The 27,984-nt window shown below is 44.5% G+C and overlaps 2 protein-coding genes across 2 annotated transcripts in view; one reads left to right on the forward strand and one right to left on the reverse strand.

The window, feature by feature from the left end:
• The window catches only part of PGS1 (phosphatidylglycerophosphate synthase 1), a 38,873-nt gene extending 33,244 nt beyond the window's left edge, over positions 1-5,629 (forward strand). Inside the window, exons 9-10 of the mRNA XM_048489795.1 lie at positions 2,374-2,498; positions 5,468-5,629. Of these exons, the coding sequence (XP_048345752.1) occupies positions 2,374-2,493 (120 nt within the window). The 3' untranslated portion in view covers positions 2,494-2,498; positions 5,468-5,629. The remainder of the gene's footprint in view (positions 1-2,373; positions 2,499-5,467) is intronic.
• DNAH17 (dynein axonemal heavy chain 17) overlaps positions 5,209-27,984 on the reverse strand; it is a 135,506-nt gene continuing 112,730 nt past the window's right edge. Inside the window, exons 62-80 of the mRNA XM_048489794.1 lie at positions 25,883-26,075; positions 24,532-24,767; positions 24,021-24,143; positions 22,853-23,057; positions 21,430-21,594; positions 20,594-20,734; positions 19,435-19,605; positions 18,345-18,467; positions 16,390-16,583; positions 14,918-15,066; positions 14,684-14,811; positions 13,459-13,686; positions 12,027-12,218; positions 10,369-10,548; positions 9,769-9,951; positions 9,283-9,465; positions 8,299-8,442; positions 6,687-6,912; positions 5,209-5,560 (exon numbers count right to left, since the gene is read on the reverse strand). Coding sequence (XP_048345751.1) covers positions 5,313-5,560; positions 6,687-6,912; positions 8,299-8,442; positions 9,283-9,465; positions 9,769-9,951; positions 10,369-10,548; positions 12,027-12,218; positions 13,459-13,686; positions 14,684-14,811; positions 14,918-15,066; positions 16,390-16,583; positions 18,345-18,467; positions 19,435-19,605; positions 20,594-20,734; positions 21,430-21,594; positions 22,853-23,057; positions 24,021-24,143; positions 24,532-24,767; positions 25,883-26,075 — 3,412 coding nt within the window. The 3' untranslated portion in view covers positions 5,209-5,312. The remainder of the gene's footprint in view (positions 5,561-6,686; positions 6,913-8,298; positions 8,443-9,282; positions 9,466-9,768; positions 9,952-10,368; positions 10,549-12,026; positions 12,219-13,458; positions 13,687-14,683; positions 14,812-14,917; positions 15,067-16,389; positions 16,584-18,344; positions 18,468-19,434; positions 19,606-20,593; positions 20,735-21,429; positions 21,595-22,852; positions 23,058-24,020; positions 24,144-24,531; positions 24,768-25,882; positions 26,076-27,984) is intronic.

The raw sequence follows: 27,984 nt of genomic DNA on the forward strand, positions 1-27,984 counted from the left end.
AACAAGGATACTTCTCTTGTGATCCTACTTTTCTGCATTGCATGGCCTCGACCACTGTTTTGGTTCACTTTGAATTTGGATTTTGAACGGCCCTTCCCAATTCTAATTCTGTGTGGCAGTAGAGGCAGTAGAGCTTGAAGGAAGTTCACTTTACACCTGGCTTTGGGTGATGCAGGGAATGTCACAAGCACCTCTTCCTGCTTCTAGAAGCAGAGGGAAAAAGAGAATGCGATGAGAACGACTTCAGTTCGTGCTCGTGCTGTTTTGTTTTACACATTATGCACCATAGGGAACTGCAGAAGTCTAATATGAAAAAATATTACAAATACTATTAAGAAAATAAGTAATACGTCTCTTTCTGCTTACACAAAGACTTAACTTTCAAAGAACAGTTCCTTTCTTACTTCTGCCATGGACACATACTAATTCGGGGGTGGGGGTGCCTAGTTTTGGTACACTTCCTGTTGCATTAACCTAATTCAGGGGTCGGCAACCTTTAACACCCAAAGAGCCATTTGGACCCGTTTTCCACGGAAAAGAAAACACTTGGAGCCGCAAATACTTTTTGACATTTAAAATAACCCACAGTTGGGGGGACCCTCAGGTGGGCGAGTGACAGCCGCAGAACAAAGGTAACGTAGCTCCGAGGAAGAGCTTCTCTGCCTCCGTGGCCAGCAGGCTCCTTGGCGGAGGCTGGAGCTGTTTTGCAGGGGCGATGTGAGGGAGGCGGCAGTAGAAGTGCTCCTGGTTTGTAGTTTTTTTCCTTGTTGAGGCTGCAGCGGGACTCACGGGTATCCCCCTCGCCTCCGGATCCGAAGCCTTTGGCTCTCCAGAGAGAGAGGAGGAAGAAGACAGGCGGGGATGAGGCCTGGAGCCACCTGCGAGGGCCGAAGGGAAGGAAGGCTCTCCTCATCACTCCCTGCCCCCAATCCCTCGCCTTTTCGTCCGCTAACCAACCACGCAGAGCCACAGTACAAGGACGAAAGAGCCGCGTGTTGCAGATCCCTGACCTAATTAAATTCATTTTTCTAGAGCTTTTTGTGAAATTAGGATATATTGTCATTCTGATGAATCTAAATGAATGTGCTTGCAAACTGACTATTCTATTGATTATACACCTTGCAGTTGCTTGATAAATAGGTCCTCTCCCTAGTTATTTCTCATTGTCATTCCCTGTATTTTTTGCTGTGCTGTGTCACATGTAGGCATTAATATCTTTGGGAAGGGTCCCTGTTACATCTGTCCTGCACAGTGCCTGGGACATTAGCACAGTCCCCAGCTATGCTCCCATTATCCAGTGGCAGAGCTTCGAGTAGCCTCACTTTGAAATTACCTGGGTTTTTTTCTCCCTACACCTTCCTCGAGCTGGCATTATATACCATGATGCAGAACTCGAATTGTAGTCTGGAGACTTGCTTCAGGTCAGGTGCTCTAATCTGTCTTCAGATTTAAAACAACTAAAACAGTGAAATAAGATGTTCAGACACAAGGACATTTGACACTAAGGCTTACAATAAAGAAGAGCTTCGGTCAATTATAGGAATTAGAGGGAAAAGATGAGTTTGGATGTCCCTGCCTATTTTATACTTCCAGATCCACTGGGCTGAGTTTTGGGAGGTTCTGACTTGGGTGGGCAGTGAGCCCTGCCAGACTTGGTGCCCTTGAGAGACAGGCAGAGGCTCCCCAATTGTTTGGGGGGTTCCACCCATTCAGGAAGCCATTTTGCTTGTAAAAATGAAGAGGATCCTTTTGAAGAAAGTGCTACTTTCAAGTGGGTGTTGCAATAGAGAGGCTTTCTTTCCCCTCCAGCTGCGTTGTTTGTCCTTTGAAGGGGCTTAGCATTTCTGGGAACTGCCCTGAATCGTTGACTGCGCATTCATTTGAAAACGCAGCCCAGGAGCTTTTTGTAAAGAGAACCGAGCAGTCCAGCCTCTAGAGATTAAAGTCAGGCTTCCTTTTTGGACAATTATAGCTCAGGGTTTGGCTGTGTTACGGGAAAAAGAAATAACTGCAGGGCCAACTCTTGCGACGTTTTCCTCCTCAGTGCATTTGTATAGCGTATGGGATGGGCTCTGGTGTGTATAATTACTTGGGCTTGGCTCATCTGGCGCTCGAGATGGCAAGCATGGGAAAGCTTTGGCAAGCCAGCCTGGGATGCAAGTATTTGCTTGCTCCGGTAGGAAGCTCAGTTTCCCATGGTTCATGACCAGCACTTGATTTAGGCCCGTGGAGATTGACAGGAATGTGAACGGTTTTGCCAAGGGTCTGGAAACCTTGAATTGTGGGGGTAGAGGCAGCACCAGGGGCGCTGCTTGCTAACCAGGGTGAGAGCAAATGTTGACATTCATGTTGAGGTGTTCCTTTTCTCTCTAGGAGCAGGAGCAGCTTTACCTGCGTTCCGGTACTGTGTCTGCCTTGACATTTAAGCAGCCCAATCGTTATGTCAAGCTGTGGGTGAAGATGGTGACACCTTTGATTAAGAACTTCTTCTGAAAAAGGTAGGTTCATTGTTTGCAAGATCTAACACACACACACACACACACACACACACACACCACCACCACCACCACCACCAACACCACCACCAACACCACCAAACAGGTAGATTTCTTGGGAAAAGGATACATTTATTTATAAAGTAACTGGGCCCTCTGATCAGGTGATCTTGACCTCAGGTGACAGTTCAGCTCTCTTATAAACTTTTGGCCACTTTTTGTAGTTACAGATGCTGCAGTATAAAATACATACACTCCATGCTAATATTTGATTTCTGTTTCAGCAAAATACACAAAAGGTGTCTGTTTGAAACATCCAATACCCTCTTTTTGGCACTTTGCTGAGAAAGAAACGACTTAAATGTCCATCGTATTGATAGCTGATGCAGGGTGCGTCTGTTTTGTACTCTGGTCCTCTATATCCAAGCTAAAAGCCTATTAAAGGTGACATTTGATTAGTACAACGTTCTCTCAGTTGGAATTTCTAGTAAGCAGGAGCCTGAGTGCTGGTACGAGGGGCCATGAATCCACTGTATTCCCATTGTTGCAGGAAACAGATTAAAGTAGAGGTTTTTTTGGTCTTTGATATGTTGACAACCATTTGAAAGTTCTGTTTTCATCCAGAATTCCTCTGAAAGTGTGACTGATCATCCACAAAATTCCTCAGTAGAATGAAACCTATGATCATCACCACCACCAGGAGCGGCAGTGGCGTAGGAGGTTAAGACCAGGAGTAGTCTAATCTGGAGGAACTGGGTTTGATTCCCAGCTCTGTCGCCTGAGCTGTGGAGGCTTATCTGGGGAATTCAGATTAGCCTGTACACTCCCACACATGCCAGCTGGGCTAGTCACAGCTTCTTGGAGCTCTCTCAGCCCCACCCACCTCACAGGGTGTTTGTTGTGAGGGGGGAAGGGCAAGGAGATCGTAAGCCCCTTTGAGTTTCCTACAGGAGAGAAAGGGGGGATATAAATCCAAACTCTTCTTCTTCTGGGGCAGGGGGCAGGGGGAGGGGGAGAGATCTCCAGTTTGAGAGAGGAGTTTTGTCTTCCGCGGTTCTATGCCCAGTAGTTGGCGCAGTTTACCAAACCTGAATTTCTTGCAAAGGTTGCCAACTTGGTGATGAGACCAGGGCTTGCCAGTTATTAATATTTGAGATGAATGTGCGTTTTCCCATGAATTAGATTTTTTTTGTTAGCCCTACCAATTTTAAATGCTACAAATTGATCAGTCATAAGAACACTAGCATTGGCTTCCCCCCTTGGGAATGAGGTAACTACACAAGTCAGTTGTGTGCCGTGGCACTTAAAAATATAAAATTATGTGCTCGGGCAATCCAAATCAAGCACCACAAAAAGCTGAATTTGGAAAAAAAATGTTCCTTTGCAGGATTTGTTTTTAGTACAAAGTAGCTTTTTACAGAATTTGATACAAGTAAAGGCATAAGAGGCAGGGTGAGAAATATGTGTTAAAGGGAGAGTGTGGATTTCAGTAGGAGACCTGGAAAGAAACAGGAATTTATGCAGGGTGTTATAACCATTGGATCCCTTGATTTATGGACTTTTGTGTACTGCACTCTGGCTTCATGTTTAGCTCTTCAAGAAAAAAAATCAGAACCCTACCAGAACACGGCCACACAGCCCGGAAAACCCACCACAACCAATTAGAACACTTCCTTTCACCAACTGCATGTAGCTAGCTGGTTGTTAAAACGCAAATCATATTCCGAATCTTATTCAAGGTTTGGGTTTTGACCTTTAAGGCCTTACGCGGCCTGGGACCCTTGTACCTTCGGGACCGCATTACCCCATATGTCCCCACTCGCCCTCTACATTCAGCAGAGGTGAATTTACTGGTAGTCCCCGGCCCCTCCGTGACGCGGCTGGCCTCCACACGGGGCAGGGCCTTTACGGCCCTGGCCCCGGCCTGGTGGAACACTCTCCCTCCAGCTGTCCGGGCCCTGCGGGATCTCGGTGAGTTCTGCAGGGCCTGTAAGACTGAGTTGTTCTGCCGGGCCTTTGGAGCAACCAGCCGCTGAGTATGTCGCCCCTGTTCGATACCATCAAGATTATCCTCCTATGGAGGAGTCCAATTGCTCCCCAGGGGAGGGTTTTAAAGGAAAGGATTATCCGGGTGCCTTTATTATTACCGCTGTTTTAATGAAATTCAGTATGTTTTTATGTCGGAGTTTTATGGGCTGTTGTTGTTTTATTTGTATGGTTTGCCCCTAATTTATTTGTATTAATTGTTGTACACCGCCCGGAGCCCCTTGGGGATAAGGCGGTATAAAAATCGAAATAATAAATAAATAAATAAAACATCTGAGATAGGTGAGTGCCGTGACTTCCCAGTGAAACGTGTGTTTAGGATGCAACAGAATGGAAGTATTCTGTGTTGCAGAGGCATAGTGTCCCATAAAATAATGTCTAATGCTATGGAGAGGACACCAGGAATATTGCACTTGGGTGTGTTACCCTAAGATCAATGTTGAACGCTCCTGTAGCAATAAAGAAGCCAGCTGAGCATGAAGTTATCAGTTGGATATGGAAAAGGAATCCAGATGGACCTTGCAGATACATGTACACAGACTTCTTTGTTCTTTTCTGTGAGCTGGTACAGAGCCACGTCTGGCTGAACTAGTGGCCTGGGTTGCCAGAAATTATACTGCTTTATACCTACGTGACAAATAAATATCACATCAGCCACACTCCCAAGGAACGTACTATTTATTGGCAATTTGTACATTACTGTCTTGGCCTGGACTTCTCGTCAAGGGGATGATATGCTAAAGTGAATAGTGCTTTGCATCAACTAGGGGATTAAATTTGTAGCAGCAAAGCAACCCCAGCAAGAATCCACTTAGCTGGCTTCTCTTTTGTCTTCATGTTAAAGGTCCAGACGTAAGTCGGGCCTCGCATGCGCGTCTTGTACACAGGGCACTCATACATGTTCTTGATATCCATGCGGTCCACAGGGATGGCTTTGATGAAGATGACGGGCGTCGAGGGCGTCAGCTCTTTCAGGCGTGCGTCGGTGATAACCCCAGTCTGAGTATCCCAGCGAGCCCCTGCGGCAGGAAAGAGTGCTTGAGACTGTGGCCTGCTGAGTCATCCCAGAGGGAGCTTAGTTCGCATCAAGTGCTGAGGAAGGAAGGAGCCCAGCACTGTCCATCTGCTGTGTCTAGCTGCATGGCTAAAGGCTGGATGCCTTGGCTTGGGAGTGCCTTGGATGCCATCACAAACATGTATGCATTTGGCAATATCACGACCATAATCTAAAAAGCTGGATTCAAGCTCTGCGCTTGCTTTCAGCCTGCAGTAAGGTTATGCCCGGTGTTCCTTCACTGTAGAAAGCTATGTTACTTTTCCTTATGCAAATCCTTTGTTTTAGCCCACTAGCCAATAGAAACAGAGGCCCAATTGTCTGTACTTGGTTGGCAGCAATAATGGGCAGACCTCTTTAGCCTATATTATAATTGTTTGGGGGGAGGGGGAACATTTCTCTTAGATACTACATTCCAAGCCTTATCCATGCTTAAGAACAAGAGAGATTCGAACAAACTCCATTAAGCCTTTACCTTCTGTTGCTCTTAAAATTCCACTCATTCTAAGGACTGTAAAGTGGGCATGTGCTGCCCCCTGCTGATATGTTAACATTAGCAAAATAAAAAGGCAGCTACTCAAACAGTGTCTGTTTCTTTCTAGTTGATTGTTGTATTATGGAAATATAGCCTTGTCACAAGTTGAACCTGGAAATATGTTGGTTTCTGCCTGGGGGAAGCCCAATGCGTCCATCAGCACTTTATGCTTCTGGTATCCTTGTACCTTTCTCCTTTGCTAATGCATTTGACACTCATGAACAGGTAGACCTCCCTAATCACAAAGAAGCAGGCTTGTTTACAAGGGCAATCCATGGAATACAAACAGAAGATGGTCTGGGAATATGTAGCTTTGTACAGCACTGAAATCAGGAAGTAAAGCCCAGGGTCAAATAGCACCTCTACACAGGGCAAGAAGGAGAGTAACCTTTCTCTCTCTTGCCTTTGGTCCCAAGGAGGAAACAAATGCAAGGGAAACATCATGTATCAGAATTCTACAGAATTTGTAGAATTCTGTAGAATTCTACAGAAGCTACTTGCCAGTGTACTTCTAAACAAGAGCTCTCCATCTCTGAATATGGAAATGAACTTTTACCTTCCATGAAGAGCCCATGCACATAGGAACCCTCTCGAGGTGGAGCAGTCATATCCTCTCGATTCTTCTTGGTAACTTCCACTGAAAGGCACATTCTGTCAAGAGGCCACTCATTTTTCCTAGCCATGGACTGCATGATGGCTGTGAGGAAAGACTGGGGATTGAAGAAACCTGCTAGCCACACTGTTGTTGGTAGGGCAAAATCTGTTGTCCAGGCTTCCAGCTCCTGAAATGGGAAATGGTGATAGCAGATTATATAGCCAAGTATGCTGGCTGGTTTACACTCTTCTGCAGTGTGAACTATCTGTGTACATTCCCAAAGAGATCCATGGTTTGTGCTAGCAAAACGCTAACCACCTTTAGTTCACATTCACCTTGCAATAATGGGGGGAATAAGAACTTAGCAGTTTGAGCAGTGTGTCTGATTGGGGCACAGGTCCTTTGGGGCTTAAAGCGTGATTAAAACATTTTTGCCCTCAACTCTGTGCCTTATAAGGGTTTTCACATACACAAAAACCCAAAGTGTGGGCAGTCCTTTGAATTATCTGATTGTTGTACTGACTTCAGTAAGAACTTTAAAATGGCGCCCCATCCATCCTCCATTATTTCCAGCAGAGGAAAAATGAGCCCCATAAAATTGGACCCCCTGACACAACCTTTGCCAAACGAGGTTCTTGTAAGGAAAGTCACTGGCAGTGATGCTGAAAATTGGGAGCCGCCATCTTTTAAAAAAGCCCTCCCCAAATGATTCCCCATAGGTTATAATGGAGCAGGAGGGGATTTAAACTTTAAAGTGCCTGAGAAGTTTTTGTTTTTTTAAACAGTCCCAAATGATCCCACAAATGTTTTTTGAACAGTCCCAAATGATCCCAACAGTCCCAAAATGATCCCACAAAAAAAGCTGAATTTGGGATCGGGATTACCAGCTACAGTTGAAAAAGTCTTTTTTTAAACTTTAATGAATGCACATCCTTTTTGTAACCACTGATATCTGCTGGGCCTAGCACCCTGCCCACCGCTCAATCTGTTGAAAAATCTTGTGCCGTTTTGTGTTTGCATTCTTCTACTTTATTCTGGAAGTTGTGATTTCTTTTTAAAACTACCTCTGATGGTGGAGATCAGTTATCTGGAATAATGAAGCACAAAACAGCAGAGAGCGGGGCCGGGGAGGGGAAGCCGTATAAGTTGTCCAAATGCCGTTCCCTAACCATAGTGGGCCTTACACACATGCCCTCTCCCTACTTTCACCTAGTTCTGCTCACTTAGCTAGAACTGCTGGCATGTTTGTTTTTCTAAAAAAACCTTGCCAGATCAGCCTTTCCTGATGTGCACATTTCTAGACCTTTTTGACTAACAATATCTCCAAATACTACATGTCTGACTCTTATATGCAGCCACAACAGTCAATTGCTTTTGTTAACTTCTTCAGTATTATGTTTTTATTGAAGTTAGTTCAATGATCATTACCCATGACAGTTAACTCAAAGACCATAATGGTTCAACTAAAGAATTAGTATGAAATTGGTTTGTACAGCGGTTGCCAACTGCTTGGAAGCCTGAAAGTCTGCCCCTAAAGAAGTTGGTAGGCATTAACCAAGGCAAATCTCCTTACCCTGATCCGAAGCAGTAGGTCGGCGTACCATGCTGCTAAGCCAAGCAAAGATGGATAGGCACGATTGGTCCAGGATTCAGGCACATTATCATAATACAGGGCATTTGACAGTTCTTCCATGTCTGTTGTGATTGTCAGCTCACCCTGGAAGGTGGGGAGAGTGAAAGCTTTTAGCTGGATTCATTTAGTATCATAATCTCTTGGGCTATATAGTCCATTTGGATAATTATTAATATAATCTTAATAAGGTTCTGATTATTTTAATGCTTTGGGACCTTCTCACGATGAAACTATGCACAAATGTGTTTGCTGGATGAGCAACCTTTTGGCTTTGCAGCTCCAATGTCAAAGTGCTTATCCGACTTCTGTGAGCCACTGTATGTAGGCCCAGCTGCCTTGGCCCTTGGAGCTGGGGGTTTCCCTAACTGGTCTGCTGCAGCAACGTTCTCTTCAGTTTTCTCCTGAAGCCTTGAATGTAAAGCGGGGGGGGGGGGGGGATGCAGCACACCGCAGTTATCACCTTGAAACCAGTCTTCTTCCCCACCCAGTAATGTAGAGAACTTGCTAGATTTCATATCTTCAGGCAGTGAGTTTCCTGTGCTCTGAATTGCATACCTGCCTTGAGCCATAAGGAAAGCCAGGATATAAATGTTCTAATAAATAAAATTAATAAACTACTTGCCAGTAAGTATGAACTGAATCTGAGCCATTTGCTCAAATAGCTCATTCAGTTTTCAAGTGTACACTGAAAACTGGCATATACAGTATTTTGGTAGGAAAACAGTATTATCTTACTAAGTATCATGGTTTGCTAGGTAAAAGTGTCCTTGAGCTAGAGTACCAGGAGAGTCAAAATTCAGAGATCTGATGAGCTGGCCTTTAGAGTTTCTAGAGAGTTTGTCCATGTTGTTTCTAGGTCAGTTCAGCGCATCATTCAACCTGTTGTTCCAGCACAGTACTAGTAATTGCATAATAGGCACCTACCTTCAACCCCAAGTTCAACTCCTTCAGTGAACGTCTAATTTCACTGGTAAGAATGTTCATGCGTTCGCATTCCTGGAAGGCAACCACCACATATGGGGTTTTCTCTTGTGCTTTTGCCATGATTTCCACCATATTAAAGGGCTCTGGCAGCCGATCCATGATCTCATCCAGCACAGCCTTTACCTATTATACATAAGACCAAACATATATTTGGTGGTGGCTAACATTTCAAAAATGCTCTGCAAAGTAATTTTTAAAAAACGCTAACATGATATGCTCCAGCAGGTAGATAACCTTCATAGTAGAATATCTCAAATTTCCTTGGGCTTAAAGAAAGCTAAGTGTGATTTTGCTGGCAAAAAGGACAATTGTAGCTCTTTGGTTAGTGCAACTTATTGCACCCAAAAATGCAATGTTATTGGAACTCAAAACAGCAACAAGGTACTAGAGATCCACTTCAGAAGAAAAGGGCAGCATTTTCCTTACCTTTTCCTCTCTGGATACACCAGTTCCTCCTCCAGCATCTGACTCTTTGGGCTGCATTTCCAACACAGTACGGAAAAGCTTCTCTGAGGTGACTGTGAGGAAGCCAATTTCGGCATTAGGATGAAGTCCATACAGGTAAGGACTTTCTGGTGGGAGATTCTCATCAATATATTCATGATATCCCTGTAAAATATTAGTTATATGCAATTTTAGATGTTATGTGGTATTAGTTACTTCTTGGCAGGTGTTCCAGCTGTGTAGCCCTGTCAGCACACCTTTAGCTTTGTTGGCTTCCAGTTCACTATGTGCTTGTAACAATTCCTGCCATCCTCCTGGCTATTTCCCTAGGGAGTTCTACCCAGCTTGCCCTTGAATATAACATTTTCTCCCATGGCTGTCTGCAGTGCTGCCTTTGTTGGCTGTCATTTACCTTTCTTTGTTCTCCATAGTGAACCCTGCAACTAATTGCAGGGCTACATCTTTCTCCAGACCTTAACTGCTGATTAGGCAAATCGCTTGTATAGGTCACAATCTCACTTCCCTTGCCGTACAATTATTCCCAGCACTTCAGGTTGTAAGAATAACTCCCCCGCTTCTCACCTTGTAATCAGAATTGGGTGGTATGAGGAATCCTGGCGCCAGGAGCATTTCTCCCTCTAACATTTCCATGCGGATGTATTCACCAAGGTAGGTCCTGCATAGTCTGCGATCCCAGTCATCAGTGATGTGCCCCCCATACATGATCTCACCAAAGAGATATCGTAAGTCATCCCAGGGAACCTAGGGAGAGACACCAACTCACCACAGAGGAATGAACCCTCTTGGCAACACCTTGGAATTACACTAGCAAGTGACTGAAATAATAGATCACTCTGGCTGGGTCATAAGTAAATAAAAGCGCTCACATGCAAAACAAGGTAATTTTTCAGGCAAACAGAATTCCAATGCCGCTTTTTATTAAAAACAGAATTGTATCCCTCTTGTTTTCAGAGAAAAGTATTGAAAATAGATTGACACTGATGCAGCCACTTTGGCTCAAAGTTAGATTCTGCAGAAACTATTATTTATCCATCCTGGCCTATGATGGCAGGGAAGACTTGGGAAGCAAAGGCTTGTGTGATCTTAGCATGCTATTAGAAGATTGGAGTGAGTTAACAGAATGGTTTTCACTCTACATGGAACAGAAGTAGACTGTACAAAACAACCGGAGCCCAGTGGTAGGGAAACTTCCCAAGTGCAGATTGTTCTGCTCTTCTGAAACTAGAAGCAATCCCAAGTTGAAAGATTCATTTTATTTTGCTCTGACCATAAAGTCTTGGAAGCCCCAAGATGTTAAGCTCCCTGAACACAAGTACTCTTGTTGATGTCTCACTGTCCCAAGTCTCTACAGTGCCCTTATTTTCTCATTGATGGGAAATAAATTAGAACAGTCCATTGAGTACTTCATGAAGGGCCTTTCTCCTCCTAGGAAAAGACATCTTGTCAGGTGATTCCCACTGACCAATCAGAGGGGCAGGAATAATTTTCTCTCCAGCTTCCTTGTTCCTGTGGGAGTTGCCCTTCAGTTCTGGGATCTCCGCAAGCAGTTGACCACTTTAAACTCTATCATTATTAACACTATAAACTCTTAATCAGCTGAAGTACCACTAACTGTTCTCCTAAACTAGTAAACAGGAGGTAACAAGGTAAGTAACAAGTCAGCAGAAATAAAGTTAGGTAGAGTGAATAATGAAAGAAGATAAATGGTGGATAATGACTGCAGGAGGACCAAGATGTCCTCCTTTCCTCAGAAGAGAAGGGCTCGTCATGGTAAGTACCCAATGGACTGTTATCCCTCTGAGAAAGAGGTCATCTTGTCAGGAGAGTCCAGAGCAGTGTTCTTATTTTGGGGTGGGCCATCACCTTGAACTCCCCATAGAGTATAAAATGAAGTTAGAAACTGAGATGACTAGAAAAGAAAGCATAATGAGAGAAATTAAGCAAAGTAAGCAGAAGTGCTACTCTGAGGTGCTCTTCCTGTTGAGGCAGGAAAGGAACTGAAGAGTGACTCCCACAGAAAACAAGGAAACTGGAGAAAATAGTGCTCCCACCCAGATTGGACAGTGGGAATTACCGGAGAAGATGTCCTCCGCCTCAGAGGGACAATAATGGTTCTGTGTTTCCTCAAAGGTCAAACAGGAAGTGCATTGATCAGACCATTGGGGCTATTGGTTAACATTTGCTTTGCCATGTAGATCATTTAGTCAGTGCAGCCTTACCCTCACATTGGCTTCCAGGTAATTATACAGTACGTTGATGGAAATGGTAAGATCTCCATTGTTAAAGGGATAAGACCTGTTCCATCCTTGAGCTCCAAATTTTCGCCGTTCTGCCACCACTGCGTGAAAGTAGCAGAGGGCAAACAGAATAACCTTGAATTCAATTTCTTTGGTGCACATTTCCAGAGTATCCTAAAGGAGGGCACAAAAAGGAAATAACCGGTGCTTTTATGCAAGATTGAATACCACCACGTGTTTGTAACATTTACAGGATGGGATGCAGCCAGCTTTTCCCACTCAGGCTTACTTAACTACTCTCATCAATTCAGCCTCCATTCCATATAGCTTTTATTTATGCAGGCCCCACAATGCCAGCATGGCATTTCTGGTGGTCAAATAGGACCCCTTTTCTCATCTTACTAATGGGAAAATTGGTTAGATCCAACCCAGTGACTCAAGACAGGGATCCAGAAGCAGGCTGGAGACCTACCAGCAAACTACTTTAATGTATAATTGGTAAATATCTAGAGTAAAGTCTGATCTAACAAGATGCCATTGTTGCTTGAATGCCCAGACAATTATTTTATAAAATACTTTGTTGAAAATACTGGTAGCTGCTGAAAGTTAAAAAATCAGAAACGCACAAGAGGTAGATGCTAGGGCCCCCAGCGGTAGCTTTTGTGACTTGGGCACAGTCTCTGTGGATGTGACTAGCACCTTGTAGGACAGGCCCTTGGCTCCCAATTCCTTTACAACTTTAGTGCTTTTTATACTGTCCACCATTACCATCACCACTGGGAAAATTTTCCACACAAGACCAGCAGATTGATGGTTTGAAAATTCATATTTATTTTCATGGAGCCTGCTTGCTACAGTTTGCTTGGAGAAGCTGAGATTTACACTTGTAAAGAGGGAGGCAATTTTCACCAGTTCCCCCTTCATATTGCTCTTAAGGGTCCCTCTCTGCCGGGAGGAACATTTAGGGGGCATTTGGGGCTGTTGTGAGAGAAGGGACAGGGGGCAAAGTCATGCTTCCACACAAAAATCATTTTGATGGGAGCCAACCAATAGAATTTACAAGATGTTGCTGATACTTAATCTGATGACAGGATAGGTGAACTAGCTTCTGTTTTAGTCCAAACCATATAATTTTCTTAAGCCCAGCCATGTCATTCTCTTAGCCTAGGTCTGTTTGTTGCACTCTGCTGTACCAGCTTTGAAAAGTTTAGAGAAGCCTAAAATTTCCCCTGAGTCAGACAATCAGATCTAAAAGCAAACTACCACGATATAGCATAGCAGTAAATGTGAGTTAAATATTCAGAATACAGAGAAATTACGTCGATCATTTTGGCGGGCTGACCTTTTTAAGGAGACAAACAATTGCCATTCTTCTGTACAGTTGTGATTGGGAATGAACTTGAGGCCTGCTTACCTGTGTAAAGAGGTCCAGGGCTTTGTGTAGATTAGCATACATGCCTGTTGGAGGTTCATTGGTGATCTTAATGGCATTTTCCAGGAGTCCCTGAGGGATAATATGAGCGTCTGGGCTGGGAGCAGGCTCAGCGCTCATAAATACTCGGTAGTCCCCATGGCTGCCGATGCTGTAGCGTTCAACTTTCTTATCCAATGTGCTCAGCCACTTGGCTACAAGATGAATGTTCTGTGAATGGTACACAGGTCACATATTATTTGCTGCTAGTGAATTTTAACTCCTTTTCTTCAGAATCATGTCTACTTACAGGGTCTCATACTATTTCTTCGGGGGTACTTTAAATTGCCTTTATGAAGGCTTTGAGGAGAAAACATAATCCAGTCCATCAAGTGCCCTGCTATACTATGGCTGTGCATTATATGTTGATTCTGCTATTTGGCTCAAACTTATTTGTGCACTGTGGGTCTTACTGATGCCATGTGCTACTCAAATATATTTCAATGGTGTACTAAAGGCAGAGGCATAGCGAGGGAAAATGGCACGCCCCGCACCCACCTACCCCCCACTTTCCTGAGCCGCCGGCAGTCCTGGCAGCCTGGCAGGGCAGGGCCGAGGGGCGCTCTGCTGTGGGCCTGGCGGGGCGGGGCCAGCCGAGGGGGGAAGGGGGAAGGGTGTGGGGGTGATTCTCCCCCCCACATGACCTAACGGAGACCCGCCCGGGGCATTTGTCTTCACACTGCCCCATGGAAGCTACACCACTGACTGAAGGTAGCATGCAGCAAGAGTCTAAATGGGTGTGAGAGGTTTGGTGGGCTGGCTGATAAATCCTTTGTGCTTCAGCCAAATTCCAGCCCTCACTGCACTCCAGACTTCAGATTTTTTTAAAATGCAACCTGAGGCAATGGCATCATTTCTATGTGCCAGGGTGAATAGGGGAGTTTCAGGCTCACACTATGAATTCTACACTGGAGGCAAGGAGGATGGAGGGCATGGGTGTCATTACACCTTGAGGCATGGGTGCCATTATGACACTGGATGCTTCTGTGTGAAGACTGCAGCAGTGTTTTTAAACTTCAGACTGCCATAAACTACTGGCATCATTGTCATGCTTCCCTAACAAATACTCTATTGAAATCATAAATGCCAGGGAAGCCTGGAGCCAGCGTAGCACACCAGACAAAGTGATAAGATGAAATCAAGAGGAAGCTAGTTTGCATTTTAATACCTGAAGAATGACCCAATGCCCTTCTTCTGCAGCCACATCTAGAGCGTTTTCTGCCACAACCTCTTGTCCTTGTCCTAAGGACACATTGTGGATTTTCCCATTGTCTATGGTGAAGCCCAGCTTTTGACCTAGGAGAATTATTAGAATTAGAAAGCTGTGCCTTGTCTGCCCTTTCTGTTTGAAGCCCTCCTCATGTGCTGCTGTTCACTTACTGAAGAGGGTTTATCAGCTTACCTAGTGCTTCAACATCCTTTAGTGGATCTACTCCTGGAGACAAGATAAAGAATATCGGTGTAGATTGACTGCTTTCTTCATAGGACTTGGAGAATTCAACACTCCGTCCTTCCACAAATTTACTCCCCATCTTCTCCTCCACAAAGTTCCTGAGAAAAGTACACGGGGGACTGAAATAGTTCAGGTGAGCATCTTAATTATGGCTGTAACCTTGATTACTTGAGGATGATTTCTTTGTTGGTATAAAAATTATTCTATTAGTCAAGTTTGCCATTTTGTGGACAGGAAATCTACAACTCACAACAAAGCTGAGGGAACGAGAGAGGCATGGAATGAGCCTTTTGCAAATGCTCCCCTCTCAGAATAGGACTCTGGATTTGTTTTGACTTAATTGGATCAAACATTCTTTCATTGGATAAAGTATTATCATACAGAGAATAATTCATAGCCTGACAGTAGCACTTGTTTGCTAGGGGGACTTCACAGCCATGACAGCGAAAGAACAGCACGCCAGAATGCTATGACAGAATTTAGGCACATCAAAGTGAGTGCTTTTATATTTGACTCCTCCCACACCTGAGCTCTCTTTCCGCATGAGAAACATTTTTAAAATCAGGCCTTATATCGTGTTGGTAAACAATTATTTTCTCAGGCTTAACTCAGGCATTTGGGAATTATTTTTTGTTAGATTTCCAAACTGCTCTTTCCCAGTGTTGAGCTCAGGATGGGTAACCATGATTCTAACTTGGGCAGTCACCTATAATACATTCAGAAGAAACATGGTAAATGTTCAGAACTAATTTGAATTTGCTGGTGAAAAGACATGCTTCTGGTGCTTCAGAATACTCAGGGTCTTTCCAGCTTTCTGGGATCTTCAAGGTATGTAAGAATGTAACAAGATCAGTATTGGATCATCAGTGGTCCATATAGTTCAGCAATCTGGTGCACACAGTGGCCAATGAACAGCTCAATGGGGCAAATGAACAGGGCAGAGAGCCTAAGGCCCTTCCCTGATGTTGCATTCTGGCATTGGTATTCAGAGATTTGCTGTCTCTTGACTATACAACTTTCTTTAGTCACTAAGGCTAGTAGCTGTTGAAGGACATATCTTTCGTGAATCTCTCTAACCTCCTTATAAAGCCATCTCTATGTCCATTTTATTTTGCCCATCCTGAATCTACTGCCTATCCTAGTTCTAGTAATATAGAAGAAGGAGAAAAAATATTTATTTCCTGAGAACATATGAGATTTATGCCTTTGTGTATTGCAGAAGAGTCAGGTTTTTTAAGTCTACATTTTAAATTGGACTTTGGAATGTGCCAGACCATGTTGCAGTATGCCACTGGAGTATCTCAATGATACATCCCTATTTCCTGCACTATCTGTTGTATGATGAAATGATCTTCATTCCTGAGTGTGAGACTCCTAGCCTTTCCTTCTCTCCGAGCTCCTGAAAGAGCAATAATACATACTTGACTGCATAAGTCATGCGGTCTGGCCTCATGCATCGCATCATGCACAGCTTCTGCAGGGCTGACTTGTTCTTCCATTCCTTGGGGAAGACTTCCTTCTCAGGGGTCTCAGACTCTACAAACTTTTTCCACCGCTTAGCAGAACCTTCAATATCACTGTCCAAGTTCTTGAACTCATCCATTTCAGAGAGGACCTGAGTGTACAGGAGAAAATGCTGGAACCTCATACCGTGGAGGAGGAGGAGGAAGAAGAGGAAGAAGAAGAATTTGGATTTATATCCCCCTTTTCTCTCCTGTAGGAGACTCAAAGGGGCTTACAATCTCCTTTCCCTCCTCCCCCCCCCATAACAAACACCCTGTGAGGTAGGTGATGCTGAGAGCTCCGAAAAACTGTGACTAGCCCAAGGTCACCCAGCTGGCGTGTGTTGGAGTGCACACGCTAATCTGGTTTACCAGATAAGCCTCCGCAGCTCAAGTGGCAGAGCAGGGAATCAATGTGTCTAACTAATGAGATTTCCCTAGTAGACCTGATAGAAGATTCCAATACTGAGGCTTTTTATGCTCTTTTGAGAGAAGGGGATACCAACATTTTATAGTTGTTTTTATGGATAAGTTTTTATGATGTTATGCTTTTATTGTTTGTTTTTTACTTCATTAGCTGCCCCCAGCAGCCCCTTGCAGAGGCAGCCCATAAATATCCTGAATAAGTAAAATTTTGTTTTCTGACTGCAATTCATACAAGTGAGCCAGCTTCGTTGCTCAGGTGGTATCTTCTACCAGCTCAAGTGAAATAATGGGAACTATTGATGGCAAGAGGAGGATAGAGTAGAATTGTGAAGATGGAGTGGAAGGAGTACTTGTATTGTATACCTTCCTATCACAGAAGCCATTGTGGCAATGGCTGGAGAAATAGGATCCAAAGTTCTGATTTGGTTTCAGCTAAAACAACAAGGTCATTTTTAATGCTGAATCTAACCATTATTTGCATTCGTATAAAAGTATAATTTTAAACCTTAGTTTTCTTGAAGGCAATGAGTGTTTTGCATAGGTGAATAATTCACATATTAATGTTATGACTAACTGATTGCAGATATGGCTCTTTGTCACCTTCCCTTTCACTCTTCAAAACTGATGCTGGTGGCCAGGGACTCTCATAGTTTAAAAAAAAAATCACACGTATCCTAGAAGGGAAGTCAAACTCGTGGCCCTCCAGATGTTATGGACTACAGTTCCCATAATCCTCTGCCAGCATGATGCCTTTCTCTCCACAGCCTCTTGCTTCAGCAAAATTTCCATTGGTGGAACAAGGAGGTGGGAATAATTCATGGCTCCTCCTCCATTCTGCAGCTCCATTAAGTTGCGTGGCTTTTTGTCCACCTGTCTACTGATACCCCCAGCATGAGTATTTTGGACTCTGCTGGGGGAATGGAAGTGAAATCTGCAATTGTAAGCATCCCCACGCTCACAGGATGCAAGCCTGAATTGCAGGAAACTTTCACTCTCGTGACAATATTAATGAAATGCTCTATTAAATGGATGGTTACCATAAACATGAGATAAAAAGAACAAAGTGATTTTTCAGTGGATGAATACGTGGTGTACGCATATTAAGAAGCCTGCTGATCTAATCACACACTAATGGAAACAGAGCTAAGCCCATTTTTCAAGTTGGGAATTCTTTCACCAGTTTTGCAGATTTACTGCTGCACAGACATTTCTTCCTGACCTGCCTTACATGCATCCGTATCAGATATACCTCTGCCAATGTGGTAGTAGATTTACTGGTCTAACTCTTTAACTGACCAGCGTAAAAGAGTGTGAGTGTATTTAAATGTTCCTGATGGAGTCCCTGTACGTTATGGAGTGTGCTCCTGGATTCTTTGGGGTTGTATTAGATCTCTCTGAATTGCAAAGATAATTAACGGCACAATAAAAAAGACTTTTCATAAACAAACCTTAATTCCACCCCATCCTTGACTTAATAGGAAATCTACTGGAGAGGCTAGTCCAGCTTTAAAAGGGAAGCGCAGGAGAAAGTCCAGTTCCACTGGATTCACTTCTTTTTTCACTAGCAAGACCTAGAGTGAAATCAAAAGTTTTGAAATTAGGACTATGTTTCCTTTGGTAGAATAGGAGCTGTGGCTCCAGTCCTGCATTTATTTATCCCAGTAAGCAAATTGGTTCACTGTTGACCGGGGAAAGAGTACCCAAAGACTAGTATGTAGACCCCACTTGGAGAGAGTCTGGCTTTGGAGTCTTATGAGGCCAAATATAACATTCTGCATAGTGGGATCCCAAAAGGTGATGCCTCCTGGGCACTAAACATCAGCAGCCAATGTACACGTACTACAGAGAGCTTGTTCTTTAAGCAGAGGTATAGCTCCAAGGGGATGGGGGGATGGCGTGATGCACCAGGCACGGACCCCTGTGGGGGTGTGGCGAGGGCGGTCCGGGGGAGTGGCAGGATTGTTCTGGGGGCATGGCAGGGGTGTTCCAGGGTATTGCGGGGGCATTTCGGGGTGGGACGGGGCAGAGGATGCACCAGTGCACCGGGCGCTTTCCCCCCTTGCTACGCCTCTGGCTTTAAGGATCTCACTGCCACTGTTTTGAACATACTTGTTTGGATTGTGCCGGCTAGGCTGTTTTCTAGCCTATTGATTTTATTATTGAATAGCCTTGACTTTCGGTTTTGATCTTTCTTGGTTGAATATAATCTTTTCTGTTGCATCTTCATGTACCAGGAGCTTTTCCCAAAAAAACATCTTTCCTACCTTCTTGCATGTTTTCCCTGGAAAGTTTCCTTATACCTTGGCTTACGATGCCTTTCTCCTGATTCTGCTCCAGGCAATGATACCTAATCCCTCATTGAATTATCAAATTTCCAAGGTAGGAATAAGTGGCCAACCATGTCTGGATATAATAGAGCATTGTTTCCACAATTCTTATTACCATGTAAGCAGGGGAAAGGCTGCCTACCAGCAATGCATGAAGACAGAAATATCCACATACTTTCTTTAAGTCACTATTAGCATGACATTGCCTTACCTGAAAAGCAACCTGAGCTAAAAATATGAGTTTGTCCCTCTCAAACAGTCCCCGAGCTGTGTACATAAAGACAGAGTATGTGATCTCATCTGTCAGGTTGATCACCCGCTGTTTTACATCATCTGCTGGAACAGTACGTTGGATGGCCTTTTCAAAGACGACATTAAATGCCTGGCCAAAGGAAGAAGAAGCGCAATCTTAGACCTGAGTGGACTGTACTTTTCAGTGTTTTATTAAAAGCTACAAAGACAGGGTGGTTGTCTTTATCCACAACATGAGATAAGCTTTGCTGTTAATACCAAGATCCAAGTAGCTTGGATCTTTAAGCAAGTGGCTTCCGCTAAGTTTCTCAACTGTTTAGTCTTCATTGTAGCAGTCAGCCAGCAGTCCCTGCAGGCTACAGCAGAGATGGCATGACTGTCTCAGTCTATGTCAGGGGTCGGGAACCTTTTCCCCTCAAAGAGCCATTTGGCTCACCCTCCCCCGCCCCCCCCCACTTGCTCGCACGCCCCCCCTCCGCTCCCCCGCCCACTTGCTCGCATGCCCCACCCGCCACCTTCTTCGGCCTGCAGGCAGGCGAGGATCCCAGCCAGGCTCCAGAGGCCTGGCCGCCGACCGGGCGGAAGCACCGCCACCGCAACCAGCAGCGGGCGGCAGGAGGCGAGATGTAGCCGCCTCTGCTGCTTGCAGGGCGTATGGCCTGAGCTCAGCAGCTCGCGATACAGCCAGCCGCAGGAAGAGCACCAGCCTCGCAAACAGCGGGGCGGGCAGGTGGCGGCTGGCATGGCTACCAGCCATTTCAGGCGAAGTGATGCGCCTGCTGCTTGCAGGGCGAAGATGGGTTCGCAGCTGGCGGGCGCCGGAAGAAGCGCTCGCTTCGCCAGCGGGCAGGCAGGAGGCCGAAAGTCAGCAGCCTGGCGGCCTAGCGGTGAATGATGCGCCCGCCCTGCTGCTTGCAGGGCGGGCGAAGATGGGCCCGGCGGCTCGGCTCATGGAGCCGCAGAACAGCGGCGGAAGAGCCGCAGAACAGCGGCGGAAGAGCCGCATACGGCTCGCGAGCCGCGGGTTCCCGACCCCTGGTCTATGTGCTAACAGAGGCAGAGATTGCCGTCTTACACAAATGTAGCTAATGATCCAGCAAATTGGCCTGTTCCATTACCTTTAGAGAGAACTGATAGATGGGGTTGATCTTGTTGAGGTCGTTCAATATGAAATATAACAAGGATGCCCTTTCCGCAGCTGGCCTGTAGTTCTCTCTAGCTTCATTAATTTGCACTTCAGTAATCTTAGCTTCTCTCACCTAAAAAAAAAAAATTCTTCAGCACATTATATCTGTATCTTGGAAAACCACCCTCCAGCTCTTCCCTCTATAGCAGTGGTGGCGAACCTTTTCGAGACCGAGTGCCCAAACTGAAACTCAAAACCCACTTATTTATTGCAAAGTGCCAACACGGCAATTTAATCTGAATACTGATGTTTAACTTTAGATAAAACGGTTGGCTCTGAGGCATGTGTTACTCGGGAGTAAGCTTGATGGTAGTCGGTGGCTTTGCTTTGAAGCAACCGTGCAACTCTTTGAACGGGTGAATCACGACCCTAGGAGGGTTTGCTCAGAAGCAAGCCCCATTGCCAGCAACCGAGCTTACTCCCAGGTAAAGGATCGCACTTTAGTTCTTCGCATGAAAATCAGTGGGGTTTAATAGCGCTTAACAGGGTTACCTACACTGCTTCCCCAAAACTAGGACTTAGGTTTAATGCTAATATTCGAGCCCAGCAGCCCAGGCCAGCCTAGATGTGTGTGTGGGGGAACTCTGTTTGCACGTGCCCACAGAGAGGGCTCTGAGTGCCACCTCTGGCACCCGTGCCATAGGTTCGCCACCACTGCTCTATAGCAATGACTGGTTAACCATAAACACCTCTTACCAGCTACAGTGCCTTCAGAGTTACATTTGTGGCCACAGTAAGCAGGGTGAGAGTATGGGGCATCTCATTTACCTTTTCCTCTATCTCCATAGCTGTGCGCTTGGTTGTCTCCAGATTCTCTACCAAGGCTGTGTCCCCCAGAAAGTTCCCAGATGCAGCAGAGAGTCTAGCCAGTAAGGAATCCTCAAGCTCCTTTAGGATGATCTTAAATTCATTTTGTTGCTTCGTCAGAGTGGCCTGATCCAGGAACAAGGAGAAGGAGGTTAATTCCTTTTCTCTTTTCTCTAACGGTGGACTTTTAGAAGAGCTACAGGACCCCACGCTCAAACTGAGGCAGTGAATAAAATGTGTCTCTGCAATTTAAAACACAGTCCTTGAATGATTTAAGGAGATCAGAAAGGTGAGCCTCTCAGCACAAGGTTCATTCAAGCCAGTAATTTGGATGAATAACCTCGGAGGAATGCGGCTAAATTATGTGCAGATCAGCTTGCTGCTGTCTTATCCTGGCAGCCATGTGAGTACCTACAAAACCTTCTAGAAAATCATATCTAGGTGCAACGATGGCTTATGGCCTGCAAGAACTAAGGGAGATTGTAAATGCAACAAAGAACATGAGGTTGTCTCAGCTTGTACATTCCCTGTAAGCAGAGGCGTAGCAAGGGGGGGAAGTGCCCGGTGCACTGGTGCGTCTTCCACCCCCGTCCTGCCCCGGAACGCCCCCATCCTGCCCCCGCAACGCCCTTGGCACATCCCCACAGGGGCCCGTGCCCGGTGTGTTGCACACCCACCCCACCCCTTGGAGCTATGCCTCTGCCTGTAAATGTGTTTGTGTCCAGCATCAGGGTTATTACTGGATAGGAAAGGCAGGTGTTCTATCACCCTAAATGTTTTCACCCATTGTGCCATGTTATAATGTGATGTGGCAAAAATTAAAGGACAGAGTTAGATCATAGAAGCAATTGATGAATAAAGTAGAATATTATCTTCCACTTAAAACATCTCACTTCTGCTTGAGAGACTCCTTTAACCATAAATGCTTTTTTCCCTCTGTGGTGTTCTCAGTATATCCAGAGTCATTCCAGAAAAGGAAAGAAAAACTCCTTTCCATTCAAACAGGAAAGAATTTTTGGGCTGGGGGGAAGCTAAAGATCCTTGAAAGGCCTACTGTTAGACCTGCCCATTCCACCCTTTAATTACTCAGTGGTATGCTACTAGATTATGTTTTTGTATGTCTTTGTCTATCAACATCTCATATGTTTTAAAACAGGGTCAGTTCTGTATCTGACTACTCATGGCTACATGTGTGAATAATTGCTTTGTTTTACTAATCTGCACCCCGTTTGTATGTAGTAAGTGCTTTGGGGCAGCAGATGCAGAGCTTCACCTTAAACCATTTGATTTCCTTTGGAGTCAATGCAGCTATGGCTACTCCCAAATTCTTGTCACTCTTGACTGAGTAGCAGCCAGCAGCATAACATCTTTGTGATCACAATACCTTCAGTTCCTCTAGGTCAGGTCTTTCCTTCGCCACCACAGCAGCCAAAAGCTGGTCTTCCAGTCCATCCCTAGTGACTAGGAAGTTGATCAATGTACATTGAGCCTGCATCTCTGGTTTGTAGTGGGGGTTGAAGTACTTGGTGTGCAGAATGAGACGGAATGAGGGGTGGTATTCTATTTCTTTGTCCCCCATCTTAATGTACCTGGAGATCAGAGTTGAAATCCAAAAATCCATCTCATAGGTCGATGCCACAACTAACTAATAGGATTTCCATCTTTATTTTAGCATGGATTTAGGAAACCCTAATACAGTAAACATTATAGGTAAGCTAAGATCTACAATACTCCCCTTGTTTTGTTTTGTTTTGTTTAACACCTGATAGAAAAGTCAGATACTAATAAGGGGTGGTAAGCTGAAATGTAAAATGGGGGAATAAAGACTAAAAGAACCTGACCTCATTTTCAAAGGCCTAATCCTACAGAAGACACTCAGGAGGCAGAAGAGGCTTATACAATTCTGTGGGGAAAGTGTGTGCAAAAGCCATTCTCATAATCCTTGGAAAAAGGAGTTTTGCTTTGCAGGCCTGAAACTAATCTAAGTGTGGTGACCAGGGCTTCCTGTCACCTCAGCCATGGTGCTCCCATCACCTCAGGGACCTTCTCAGATATTCTCAACCTGAGTAGCGCCCAGTGTGCCACTACTAGTGGTTGACTAGTACATGCAGCCACCAACTAGCCTTCTCTTCCCTGACCCTGTGGCTTTTATAGCTTCCTTTTCTCCTACAGTCCCAACCCCTGATCCCACCCTTTGGCAGGTCCTTCCTGGGTTTCCTCCTTTAAAATGCTGCCAGTCCTTCCCCTGCTCTTTGGCTCCTGGGAGTAAAGGGCTGTTCTTGCTGCTACGCTGGCTTCCTGCCAGGCGGGGCTCTGAGACACACCCTGCCTTTGCTGGCCCTAGCCTGGGATAGTTCTCTGCATGCCAATAAATCACATAATAATGGAAAAGTCTTCTCTGATCAATGGATGATTTTAATAACAGGGAAAAAAGCCCAAGAGACTCTCTCCTGACTGGCCCCAAAGTCTAAAAACTCCCCAGCCATTTCCAGTTTTAAAAGCAGGGGCTATGCAACCTGGATGTCTGTGCAACAGGACAACAGCACACTTACTTTCCTTTCTTGATGGTGTTTCGACCTAACAAAGGATCCAGCACAGGCTCTACAGTCTCCCCAATGTTTTCAATGAGCAGCGTGTCTCCATCAGAAACCGCTTGTTCAATGATGTCTAGATAACTATAGCAACAGAAAGAGACCCTTAAGACTGTCACAGTGATTTGGAACACAACTTATTTACAGTGATACATTGAGGGATTCTGGCTACTTGGTGCACAACCAGAATGCTGGTACTGAGAGAAAAGGGGCCAGAATTCACGCGGGTGAATTTCTCAGTGTTCATTAACAATGAACAGATCCAGAATGGGATCTGGAGCAGAGGAAGCATACTCTGCTGCTCCCAATATATAAAGAAGGGATTTGGGAGAGCCCTGATACGTTTTTAGAACTGGATGAAAGAGGAGCACCTTGGGCATATTGTGACTGTTGCCCTTGGACCTGCAATCAGCTCCCTGCTTCGAATAATTAAAGAACACAGAGAATGAGCATAGAATTGCAACCACTCAACTTTTTCTGCCCTAGTCGGATGGCTTTCAGTTGTTCTCCATGTTTGTTCTTAATCCATTTGATTCCTTGGAGCTGGGCATCCACAATGAGCGGCCAACGTTCGGTGTTACACAGTATAGTGGCATTTTCTGTTGACATGCGATCACTGGGAAGTCCCTGGTTGTTCCATGTTGCTATATCTGCATCATCCGTCAGAAGACTCAAAGGGTCCAGGCCAGGAGTGATCGGAATTGGTACCTGTGACAAAAATAAGTCTCTCTCAGGACAGTAAATGCAGGCGCTGCTTTTCTTCCCTATGTAATCTTACTTGTTGGAGGGTTCAGGGGGCATGTTGTTGGCAAAACAATGGTAATGTATTCTTGAAGGATGGTATGAAAAAGCACACCAGGTGCAATGAGCCATAAAGGTGAGAGGGGATGACTTCTTGTGCTGAATACCCCTAACTTACCTGAGCTGCTTGAAGGAAACAGTGATTGAAAATACACTGCAGATTACAATGGTTCTGATTAACATAAGCAGTATGCATTGTGAAACTGCGTTTATTAATCTTTAGGGATTTTCCCAGTAGCAGTGGACAGAGATATGGGTGTGGGGGACGTCTGCCAAGCTTAGAGTTTAGGATAGATGAAAATGCATCTGTTTAGAGTAGATGCAAATCAATATGAATTTTGGAATAATCTGTGGATTCATGATGGCTAGGTTGTCTAAGATATAGCTTAGTTTTAATATTCAAGAGAGAGCATAAGAGAGATTATGTGAAAAATTAATTTTCATCTGGCCATTGGCTGTCTCTCCCCTTTTTAACTACATGTTCCAAACTGAATAGGGGCAATATTGACGGCACAGCTACATAATTATGAGAATGAGATGGAGGAGAGTACACGGGAAGAATTGGGACTGGGATTTTAATGAATAAATTGGGTAGGATTAATCAAAATGTGGGTGGAGAGCATGAGCAATTAGTTGCCACATGAAGATATGGCTGTGATAAGGGCTCAGGGCCTCCTGGCAATTGTGCTCTATGACATTGCTAGGTCCTAAGAGAGGCTGAAATGTTGGCACTACTTTGGCAAGGCTACACAAATCCTATTCCATTCAAACCTCCATTGAGCGCAGGATTATTTAAGGACTGAGTTGGAGCTCACTCTCTTTGGCCCAAGTTATGTTTGATGCAGGGCTGGTAGTAGTCCACTCTAGTCTGGAGTCTATGGGTTCAGAATCTTAAGCCCTAGTAAATACATATGCAGGCTTGACAGAATACAACCTGCCTGCCCAAATATCTGCCTGTGCATTTCTGCCACAAGCTTCATCTAGTTGTGAATGAGCGTGTGTGTCTACTGAATTAGATTTACCTTTAGCTCACGCAAGTAAGGAGCCCAGAACTTGTCTAGTAGTTCCGTCCTATATTTCTTGGTAAAGTATCCGACGTAGGAGACAAATGCAGTAATCAGCAGCACATCCCCGCACAGAGTCTTTTCTTGTTCACGGAAATTTTCCACAGACTCAGCCCAGCGCACATTTTCGGATGCTAATCCACCAACCAGCCTTTGGAAACACGACACAAGGAGATAAGGGTTTGATTAACATAGCCTGGGATTCTAGCCAGCTATATTTTGGTGCTAGCCCTGTACCTTTCCAGAACCAAATGAACTTTTTGTCCTGGGATGCTGACGTGGTTTAAGATAAGGGGAACACTTTCTGCCTACTGAGGACCAATTTTAAAGTACGTGTGATAGGCAGGAAGAAAACTGCTACTTATACATGCTTTGCATTCTTGGCATGTCTTTTGCAAAGATACTTGGCCACTGCTGACAAGTTGTTGCACTTTTAATTATTATAGTAAAATTCCAAATCAACAAATAAAAATAACAGTTAAAAAAAATAATGTAATAGCAAAAGTTATAGCAAGAAAGTGTTCTTTTAACCCTGATACGATATGGGCGCCAATTCCAATAATAAAGAAATGGAGTTCATGTCTTCAGTACTGAAGAATGAAAACCATTTCTACCATTAACGTTATCAGTTTCTGCCAGAAACTGAAGATTTAAGCAGCCATTCTTCAGTTTTAACAATCCCTTCATGGAGCCAGGGCTAATATCACCAGCAGAGAGGAACCGGTACTGGTAGCCAAGTTTTGTAATTTAAAACACCAGAATCAAAGGCCAAGGGCATATTAGGTTCATGGACAATGGACTCCACACAGACACAGCCATTGCATTTACTAAGACTGTTGCTGTGCAGGGAATGCAAATGTGAATCACTCCCTGGACTGAAAACCCCCACCTGCAATGCAACACTATCAACCACACCTTTGCATAGCAAGTTCCACCCAAACACTTACTGATTGGTTCCCCACCCTGGGACATGGACAATATATACCTCACTAAAACATTCCCTTCTCACTGGGCACAACGTGTAACAGACTACCCTCTGTGATACACCTCTGAAGATGCCAGCCACAGATGTAGGCAATACGTTAGGAACAAGATCTACCAGATCATGGCCACACAGCCCGGAAAACCCACCACAACCAGGACACTGCTTCCTTTTGAGCTAACAGCCTTCCTTTAAAATCTACTTGCAGTTTATCTATAGAAACTGCATTTTTGACTCTCTCTTGTGTAGCATTCTGTTTTCAGGAAATGGTTTATAGCATGCTGGGAAGCATAACAAGTTTTCTTTTACTGCAATAGTTGGATCTGTTAACTGAGAGCATCAAAAGCTTTTGTATATTTCAGATACTTAAAGTGACCAGGGATCCTCGTAGAATCACAATCGTTTTTAAAAAATTGAAACACAATGTGTTGAAATTCTTTTAATTGCTTTCTATTTAACACAAACAACAAAGCCTTTATTGGCATATAAGCTTTCTGTTTAATAGATCTGTTAATATAAGGTTTCTAATAATAGTTTTGCCTTTTAAAATGCTTAGATTCTTAGGATTCCAATGAAAATCCCTTGGCTTTTGTTCAGAAAATGTCGCAATTTGGTCTAAGAAAAAACTTACTGGAGCAATTAGCCAATGCCAACAGCTTAGTTGTGGGCTTCCTAGAAGCACCTGGTCAGCCACTGTGTGAACAGACTGTGGGACTTGATGGGTCTTGGTCTGATCCAGCATGGCTTTTCTTATGCATAGTTGGTGGCATCTTCTTAACTATAATAATGTCAGGCCTGTGCCATTCTCGGCTTGGCAGTTTGCATGTCTGCACCAAGGCCACTCCTGGCCCAGCCATTATCATTGCTCGAGGCAAAGGAGGCCTCCCCGTTTGCATGTAACTAGTCAATAGAGCTTAAACGTTCACTCTTATCTGCCTTCCTCCGAAGGAGTGAACCACCTGTCCGTAAACAATGCTTCTGTTCCCACCATCCTTTATAATGCTGATATTATGGGAATGCAAGAGTGGGGGGACTATTGGTTGAACCATATTGTGACTTACAGGTATATACCAAAGGT

Source organism: Sphaerodactylus townsendi, linkage group LG03 (assembly GCF_021028975.2).
Source record: "Sphaerodactylus townsendi isolate TG3544 linkage group LG03, MPM_Stown_v2.3, whole genome shotgun sequence".
NCBI classification, from domain to species: domain Eukaryota; kingdom Metazoa; phylum Chordata; class Lepidosauria; order Squamata; family Sphaerodactylidae; genus Sphaerodactylus; species Sphaerodactylus townsendi.